The sequence below is a fragment of the Pezoporus occidentalis genome, unplaced genomic scaffold (assembly GCF_034315485.1).
Source record: "Pezoporus occidentalis ecotype Australia unplaced genomic scaffold, CSIRO_AGI_Poc_V1 ctg13, whole genome shotgun sequence".
Taxonomy (NCBI): domain Eukaryota; kingdom Metazoa; phylum Chordata; class Aves; order Psittaciformes; family Psittacidae; genus Pezoporus; species Pezoporus occidentalis.
Genome location: NW_026913103.1, coordinates 4,033,252 through 4,042,501, shown reverse-complemented (window position 1 = coordinate 4,042,501; position 9,250 = coordinate 4,033,252). Strand labels below are relative to the sequence as shown.

At 44.6% G+C, this 9,250-nt stretch overlaps 1 protein-coding gene across 1 annotated transcript; it reads left to right on the top strand.

The window, feature by feature from the left end:
* The first annotated feature begins 4,717 nt into the window (after positions 1-4,717).
* On the top strand, positions 4,718-8,343 carry EEF1A1 (eukaryotic translation elongation factor 1 alpha 1). The gene is made up of 7 exons (XM_062608210.1): positions 4,718-4,933; positions 5,802-5,981; positions 6,114-6,410; positions 6,666-6,816; positions 6,993-7,249; positions 7,391-7,625; positions 7,941-8,343. The coding sequence occupies exons 1-7, from the start codon at positions 4,790-4,792 to the stop codon at positions 8,063-8,065; spliced, it is 1,389 nt and encodes a 462-aa protein (XP_062464194.1). The 5' UTR covers positions 4,718-4,789; the 3' UTR covers positions 8,066-8,343.
* Positions 8,344-9,250: the final 907 nt, after the last annotated feature.

Genomic DNA, 9,250 nt, shown 5'->3' with positions numbered 1-9,250 from the left:
TTGTCTTTTTCTTTTACCAAGTGATTTTATTTATATAAAAATATCAGCTAGTAGTACAGAGCTAAATAACTTTCAAAAGTAGCTTTTTTCCCAAGTAGTTTAAATTACCTCACCCAGTTCAGTTAAACCATTTATTTGGTTTTTTTTTTTTTTTAAGAGGGGCTTATATTGAATCTTTTCATACAAGAATAACACCTTTATATTATCAGTTGTTATTTATTAAACAGATGATTGTAAAATCTGATAGTAAAGGTTAGGATCATGGAAAATATTTCATAAACAGATACAGGTGCTTTTTATTTCTATTAAGAATCAATGCATTGAAGAGCACTTACAGATGCAAGTAAAGCTGTGTGTGCTCAAGCTATATTTTATGTCAAACATTTGGACTAATTACAATGATAATTGTTAATGTAGCTATTAGAAAGCATTTCACAGTAGGGGGTTAATTGTATTACTAAATAATGCTGGTACTAGAATCTGGTTTTGCTAATGACCAATTACTATTGGTAATTTTGGAGTGCTTTTCCATCACACTTTCTAAAAGTGCCCTCAAGAAATTTTGGTGCCTCTTGCATATATAGTAAGCTTGATAAATAGTTCATCAGATCTGTGTTTAAAGTTTTGTGCTTATTAACTCATTTTGCTTACACTCCTGAATGACCTTGTTCTTTGCAGATAAAATAGCTGTATAAGCACTCGTTACCTTCATCTTTGTGCAGGAGTCCAACCAAAAAAATCCCACTTCCACATGTATGTGGAAGAGAGTTAAAAATGCTTCAGAGATGTTCAGTGAGCACATCTTTTATTCTCTAGAATGATTTCACTGGCTGTGACTGTGTTCTAAACTTATAGCACATTCTGTATGCAGTGGAACCTCCTGCTAAAATGAAAGTAACGCCACAGTAGTTTCTATGATCTCAAATCCAGTTAACATTTATTTTTAAAGTTAGAATATTTGGCTTATGTATACTGACAGCATAGCTTTCATTTTAATATCACTTGATCTGAGATCCAACCCCCTTTTTTAAATAGTGGCTATTCTATAGGTTCCTACATTAGAAATGCTTTAGTGAACCCCTCTATGTGTTCTTACACTGGAGGTAGGTGTGGACATAGCTTATGCTCACCAGTGGTCGAGGGAGAATGAGTAACTTTTCTCCACAAAGTCTTCCTATTTCTGAAGTCAGTCTGGATTTAATAAGCACTATTCCAAAGCCTGAAAGACCTTGACTTCTTAAAACCTCTTATTTCTGTTTCTTCCTTAGTGTTTCATAACAAAGAGATGAGCTTTTCCAAATGAACAAAATCAGAAACTTTTAACAGGCTCTTTGCATACAGGATGCAGTCCAGTGTGTGTCTGTCTGTGCTAGCTGAGAGGATTCTTCAGAATGCGTTTCCACTGAATTATGTGAGGCTACTGATATATCTGAAGCTCCGCAGCTGTATAAATATTTGTGAAATTGATAATAGGAATGTTCCACTAATAGAAAAGACAATGAGAGATAAACTAGTTGTTGAGAGAATAAAAGCATGTATTAGACAGATTAAAGAGGAAATAATAACATTCTTTTGAAAACTCAAAGAAACAAAGGTGGGGAAAAAAAAACAACTGTTGTAAACTTGGACTGTGGTTAAAGTTCATCGAACAAATTCAGCTTTCATAGCTTTCAGCTATGTACACACCACAGAAATTGCCATCTTTAGAAATGTGTAGTTCTAAGTGCCTTTATTTATTAAGTAGTCTTCTAAAAAATAAAAAAAAAGTCCCTTCAAAAAAGAAATGTGCAGTTTATTATGGGTCATGTGAGAAATCAGTAACATTTCCTGTCTCCTCTCCCTGTTGAGGCACAAGTCATTGACTACATTTGGGAAATGTTAACCTACCTTTTTATGAGAATGGTTACTCTGACAGATCAGTCCATTAAAAGTACCCCCTACTGCAATGCACATCTTAGAAGCTAACTTCAAACCATCCTGAATAATAAAGCTTTTCAGCTGTATTTACAAATTATATTGAATTTATAGGAGACCCAAAAAGCGCTGCTTAAGCTTTCTTACCAAATTTTACCCTTTGGTCCTCAACCTGAGCCACTAAATCACTTTATGGTAATGCATTTCTACTTCCAGAAAGTGATCCACCTCCATTTTCCTGCCCTTCTGTAACTGTGTCTTCACATGCAATGTCTTCACTAATAACAGCCCCTAATAACAGCCACTAGTAATATTTATGTTAGTTTTGAGGAAAGCTGAACCATCTCTAGCTTCCCATCATCATTAATCTTCTGACTAAAGAAACACAGGAGGGGAAGAACTTGATGACTTTAATCCTTTCTTAAAAATTAGTGAAACTATTTAATGATACCGGAACCTGTTTGCAGGTTTTACTCTGAAACCAGATTTTTGTGTAAAAGGTGAATTTTAAACTCAGCATCTTCTCTGAAGTGACATCTCTCAAATTCCTTTTTTTTATTTTGTTTTACAAAATGTACACTTTTTTATTTTGCATATGGAAAAATACCAGATACTGTGGAAACACTCAATTCCATTCCAATCCATGAAATACTAAGTTTAAAGCTCTTGCTGTAGGGAATTTGATGATGGGTGTATCTCAGCTGGAGGAACTTGGAGGCAAGTGGAAGTGTAGATGCATGAAGTGGGCTTTTTTACTTTGTTGTTGTTCCTCTTTAGGAAGAAGCCCTTTCCATGCTTTACAACTGCTATCTGAAGAGCATACCAACAAATGAATGGGATTATAGATGTGTATATGTAACTGCTTCTAACACAGGCCTATAATATACCTGAAGAAGAAAAGAGAGCATGTAGCTTTGTTCCCTTTGCAGATCATTTTAAAAGAATACAAACAGATAATTGTTCAACCTATCAGCTTCATTTCACATTAATAGGTTTGAGAGATGTTGAGTTTTCAACAGATTTTCTTAGATCAGTTAGGAGTGAGTAAACCAGAAAGCAATCCACTGAAATCACGAGGGCTTTTATTTCTGATGTGGTGAGCTGTTCTGTGACTCCTCATTGCCATGATTTCAAAAGTACTGTGATAGGGCTTGCCAGTTTTCTCATGTGAAAACACGGTATGGGGGCACTTCTTACCAACTGGGTTCCTTGCAGGGCCCCCTATCATTTAATGCTTAAGTGATTCTCTAATACATTTACACTTCAGATGCATCTATACTTAAGGTGTGTTCACCTTGATTTGTATTTTTTGCCTAAGTTGTCTGTGCCAAGTCAAATTTTGTTCTCTAATGGTGTGACGAGTAAAAGAAAAAGCTTGTGCCTCTCCCCCCAGTTCCCTTCCCCTTTTTTTCTCTCTTATTCCGGCGTAGTAAATTTCCTGGATTTCCTGCTCTCTCCCTCCTGGCGAAGGAGGTGGGCCTCCGTTTCTGGGACACTTGGAACACTGATGCTCCGGGGGGGTGTGTGTGTGTGGGTGTTCTTCGCTTCCCTGATCTTAAGCAGGTACCAGAGGTGAACTAACCAGCGCACCCAGCCCTCGGGGCTCCCGCTGCGACTTCGGTGCTGCCCCACTCCCCCGGTTCACCTCGGCCGCTTCCGACCCGGCAGCTGGAAGGGGCATCCCGCCGCTCCCCCACCACGGCTCAGCACCGCCCAGCCGGCGCGGCTGCCGCAGCACACAGCAGCCCCGCTAACCGGGGGAAGTCGCGGGGGGGGGGGGGCTCCCGTAGAGGCGGGAGGGAAGTGGCCCCGCGGGGTAGGGAGTGACCCCGGTACCGGCCTCTGGGACCCGCACCCCCGGGCCGGGGATGGAAGCGCCCTTCGGCCAGGCGCGGCTGCGAGGAGAGGCGGAGGGGCCGCCGGGAGTGGTGACGTGTCTCTCCAACCCCGCCCCCTCGCAGGGTATATAAGGGGTGGCGTTCACGCCGTCGGTCTTTTTCGCTCCGGGTTTGCCGCCGCCTTGCCGGTGAGAGACGCGGCCGCGGGCCGGGCCGGGCCGGGCCTGACCGCGGGAGGGGCGGGGGGGCCTGCGCACCCTGGGGGCATGGCTGGCGCCGAGCACGGCTGTGGCCGTGACCGCGGAGTGGTGCGCTGGGGATGGGGTCTGAGGGGTAGGCGGAAGGAGAGGGAGGGACCGCGGGAGCGGGCAGGCGGCAGAGTGCACGTCGGGCTGGTGGCGACGCACTGTTCTCCTCCGTTCTCTCCCCGCTTCCCTCCCGGACTCGAGCGAGGGGAGCGGCGTGCCCATGCCGGCGTAGGGCGGGAGGCGCCCGGCCGGCTCCTCAAAGCGTTCCGGGCGGCGGCGGGGCTGGGACGCGCGGTGCGTGGCTGGCGGCGGCGGGGCCCGTTGGGGCTGGGGGGAACGGAGCACGAGTAAAAAAATGGCCGCTCCTTACCACAAAATGGAGGACGCGCGGCCCGGGCGGGGTGAGTCACACAAAGGAGCGGGCCGGCCCCGCCCTCTCTGTGCTGCCCGTCACCCCGCCGCGCCGCCGCTCCGCTCCTCGGCCGCCGCGGGTAACTCGAGCCCGGCGGCGGCGCGGGGAGGGGGCGACAAGAGGGGCGCTCCGAGGGGGCCCCCGGCCGGCGTTCTCCTGCTTCGCCCCTCCCGCGGCGGGGCGGGGCCGGGCCGGGCCGAGGCCCATGTCTCGGCCGGGGCACCCCACACGCGGCGCCGCCATCGTGGGCCTGGTGCCCCTCGGCCGGATCCCGCCGTAGGGGTGTTCACACCGGCGGTGTGACCAGTTTGTTTTATGGGGCGCTTCCAGGTGTCGGTTCTCTTTGCCGAAAGAAAGAAGTTGACTAACATCCAAAAATGGGAAAGGAGAAGACCCACATCAACATCGTCGTCATCGGCCACGTCGATTCTGGCAAGTCCACCACCACTGGTCACCTCATCTACAAATGCGGTGGTATCGACAAGAGGACCATCGAGAAGTTCGAGAAGGAAGCTGCTGAGGTGTGTGGGCATGGGACATGCGGCAGTATTTCAGGGCTCAGGAATGAAACGAGACTTGGTTCCAAAACTTGAGTTGCAAACTGCTTTGTGGCCACAGGGAGGCAGCTTGGTTGCGACTGTCCTGGTAGCCAGACAAGCGCGTCGGTTGTGCTGTGGCCACAGGGAGGCGGTTTGGTTGCAGTTGTCCACCTAGCAGAACAAGGGCTGAAGTACTGAATCCGCCATTACGTTAGGTGGCAAAGCTCAAACTGTGAAGTGTGGGACTAGGGAAAAGAAAGGTGGTGTAAAGCCATATTTGTGTAATTGGAAAATAAGCTGAATTCCCAGCTTCAGTCATTGCATGCATGTAGTTAAGGTTTACTTCTGAAAATGTGAAAGGTAGGGATTTTGGTGATAGAACTTGCAGAAAGCTTTATCAGTCATAATTTTTCTTATTTTCCTGTGTAGTGACAGGATAGGTTTTAATAACCACACAACAGAATGAAATGTAGCAAATGTTGGGCTGAGTGGCAGTGAAAATGTTGATAATCACAGGGATTGCACTAGTAAGCACTTACATTTGTAGAGGACACTTGATAGTTGGACTCGGGCTCAAGAGATCTATCATAAGGATGTGTTAGCACAATTAACAAGCTGTCGAGAGGGCTAAACTGTCAACAGGTTAAATAACAGAAAACAGTTGGCATCTCTCACTGGTAGTGCCAAGTGTATCTTGTGTCTTCTTGTACAAGCAGTAACTTTTTTCGGTGTTACACCATTATCTATTCTTAGAATTTGCTCTCCAGTCAGTGCATGGTCTTTTTGAAGTAAATGCAAATGCATAATCAAAAAAACTGGGAAAAAAAACCTTTTTGATTTTAATCCATAGATGGGCAAGGGTTCCTTCAAATATGCCTGGGTCTTGGACAAGCTGAAGGCTGAGCGTGAGCGTGGTATTACTATTGATATTTCCCTGTGGAAATTTGAAACTAGCAAATACTACGTCACCATCATTGATGCTCCTGGACACAGAGACTTCATCAAGAACATGATTACTGGAACTTCTCAGGTGTGTAAATGGAACTAAAGATTTTAAGAGTTCAGGCAGATTGTTCCTGGCTTGGCTGGGTGGGGGTTCCCCTAATGCCTTGACACATATGCAACTATTACAACGAGGGTGTTTTTCGTCCTCTTTTCACAGGCTGATTGTGCAGTCCTGATCGTTGCTGCTGGTGTTGGTGAGTTTGAGGCTGGTATTTCCAAGAACGGGCAGACCCGTGAGCATGCCCTTCTGGCTTACACCCTGGGTGTAAAACAGCTGATTGTTGGTGTCAACAAGATGGATTCCACCGAGCCACCTTACAGCCAGAAGAGATATGAAGAGATTGTCAAAGAAGTCAGCACTTACATCAAGAAGATCGGCTACAACCCAGATACTGTAGCTTTTGTGCCAATTTCTGGTTGGAACGGAGACAACATGTTGGAGCCTAGCTCTAACGTAGGTTTGACATCTGTTTATATTAAGAAATAAAATTTAGAGGGTTATGGAAATAAATTATGCGACAGTAAAATGCACCTTTTTTTTTTTTTAAGTTAGTTTGGAAGTGCCAAGGTCAAAATTCGCAGCATTTCACAAATTCTTACTCTGCCATAATATACCAAGATAATGCTAAGATAAGACCACTTGGTCTTTTCTAGTATTGTGCCATTAAAATTGGCAGACAGTTTATGCTTGGGTTTGTTTTTCTTATAGATGCCCTGGTTCAAAGGATGGAAGGTTACCCGGAAGGATGGCAATGCCAGTGGAACCACCCTTCTTGAAGCCTTGGACTGCATCCTGCCACCAACTCGTCCAACTGACAAACCTCTGCGTCTGCCTCTTCAAGATGTCTACAAAATTGGCGGTATGTGTTCCCTGTAATGCCACTCACTAGGCAGCAACAGCTAATGCATGGGACAGGAATGCAGTTTTTTTGCCTGAGAGCTTTTTTTTTTTGCTTTAAGTGGAAAAGTAGAATGCCGTCCTTTCCTGTAAGGGCATATATTCATTGAGCTGAATTACTGATCATCTGTTTTGCAGGCATTGGTACTGTACCAGTTGGCCGTGTGGAAACTGGTGTTCTCAAGCCAGGCATGGTGGTTACATTTGCCCCGGTCAATGTTACAACTGAAGTAAAATCTGTTGAGATGCACCATGAAGCGCTGAGTGAAGCTCTACCTGGTGACAATGTTGGCTTCAATGTTAAGAATGTGTCTGTGAAAGATGTTCGCCGTGGCAATGTTGCTGGTGACAGCAAGAATGATCCTCCAATGGAAGCTGCTGGCTTCACTGCACAGGTAATTTTTACAGCTCTCTGAAGACACTTGAAATACAGCTCTGAAACCTGCATGTGGGCATGCGAAAACCCAGTCTTTGTGTAGGACCACACCAGTACTAAAAATTACCTAGGTGTTAACTTGGCTTTCTGGGTTGTTTAGGTCATTATCCTGAACCACCCTGGCCAAATCAGCGCTGGTTATGCCCCTGTGCTGGATTGCCATACTGCTCACATTGCGTGCAAGTTCGCTGAGCTCAAAGAGAAGATCGATCGTCGTTCCGGCAAAAAGCTGGAGGATGGCCCCAAATTCCTGAAATCTGGAGATGCTGCCATCGTTGATATGATCCCTGGCAAACCCATGTGTGTTGAGAGCTTCTCTGACTATCCTCCTCTCGGTAAGGCATCTCCTAAAACGTTAATATTGATGGTTTGGAAAAGATGCTTCTTAATTTCTTGTGTCGGGATAGAGTGTGTTTTCGGAAACGCCGTCAAAAGCTGTGATGTCAGCAGACACTTCCAAGGTAGGACCACAGCTTCAAGGGTACAGGGATATTCTCCAGATAATTATGTCTCACTGTCCCAGTCTCATGCGTTTTAGTGCACTAAAGTGGTATTGGCCCAGTCTATCCCAAGTTGCATGTTGCTGCTGTATGCATAATGCTGCGGGAATGGAGCCTTGGACAAAAGTCAAACTATGTTTCTGTTTCCAGGTCGTTTTGCTGTGCGTGACATGAGACAGACGGTTGCTGTTGGTGTCATCAAGGCAGTTGACAAGAAGGCCGGAGGAGCTGGCAAGGTCACAAAGTCTGCCCAGAAGGCCCAGAAGGCTAAATGAAAATTCTGTCCATCAGCTGCCACCTCAGTTTTAATCAGTGGTGGAAGAACGGTCTCAGAACTGTTTGTCTCAATTGGCCATTTAAGTTTAATAGTAAAAGACTGGTTAATGATTACAATGCATCGTAAAAGCTTCAGAAGGAAAGGAATGTTTGTGGACCATTTGTTTTGTGGCAGTTTAAGTTATTAGTCTATAAAATCGATAAATTTTTTAAAATGGAAACTTGACCAAAAATCTGTCACAGAATTTGAGACCATTAAAACAGAAGTTCAATGCTACGTCTCTGTCTTCTTTGGGTTAATGCTAACTTGATAGAAAAATCTAAATACAGTCCTGGTGGGATCAGAAAGGATGAATGTTGCTGGAGTATGTTCAGAAGCTGCAAAGCAAATACTGAAATTGGTTTCTGAATAGTAAAATTAAGCTGCAGGTTTAGTTTTAGCTAATCTAAGCCTTAAAAATTTAACTCCTGTGGTGCTTCCTTTAAAGCTACCTTCTAGATTGGATAGCACAAATTACCAGGTAACGTGTCATGGTGTTCTGGTGCATTCTGTGATGCATTGAGTAAACCAAGAAAACTCTAATAAGAGGAAACTGAACAAAATCACATTTAACCTTGGAAAAGGCAAAGAATCAAGTGTTGGATTTCCCATAAATCTTGTACACAGATTTTTCTAATTGCTAACAGATTTTTTCCTGGGGAACTGATGAGGTGTGTACATCTTCCAAGATTGAACACTTAAATTTTATCTAAATGTTTTATAATACACAGACATTGAATAGCTGAATTTTGAAACCAAATTTTGTGCAGAAGGATGCTTTGTCAGAATATCTCTGTGTGACCCACCATGAACCAGCAGGTATTTCCACTGACTTGTGACAAGGTGGTGTGTGTATTTGTCCTGCCTGATGGCTTTCAGTTTCTCTGCTGGGTTAAGGATGATTCTGGGATGGGAAACATAGTGGTGGGTTTCCCAGAGCAATGTGATAAATGCACCAAATGCCATGGTGGGACTGTATACCTGTTTTAACAATGGGATTGAAGATTGGAATCAAACAGTTGAAGTGGACTTAGGTAACTAGTCTGAAAGATTACTGTTAATAACTAGATAAAATAATTGAAGTAAAGCATTTTGGGCTATGAGCTACCAGCTGTGATAAACTAGGGTTCCAGACTTAGGTTCT

Coding starts and splice junctions, on each gene's coding strand:
- EEF1A1 (XM_062608210.1), top strand. CDS start 4,790: ATGGGAAAGGAGAAGACCCACATCAACATCGTCGTCATCGGCCACGTC. Junction 5,982..6,113: donor TGATTACTGGAACTTCTCAG/GTGTGTAAATGG, acceptor CTCTTTTCACAG/GCTGATTGTGCAGTCCTGAT. Junction 6,817..6,992: donor AGATGTCTACAAAATTGGCG/GTATGTGTTCCC, acceptor TCTGTTTTGCAG/GCATTGGTACTGTACCAGTT.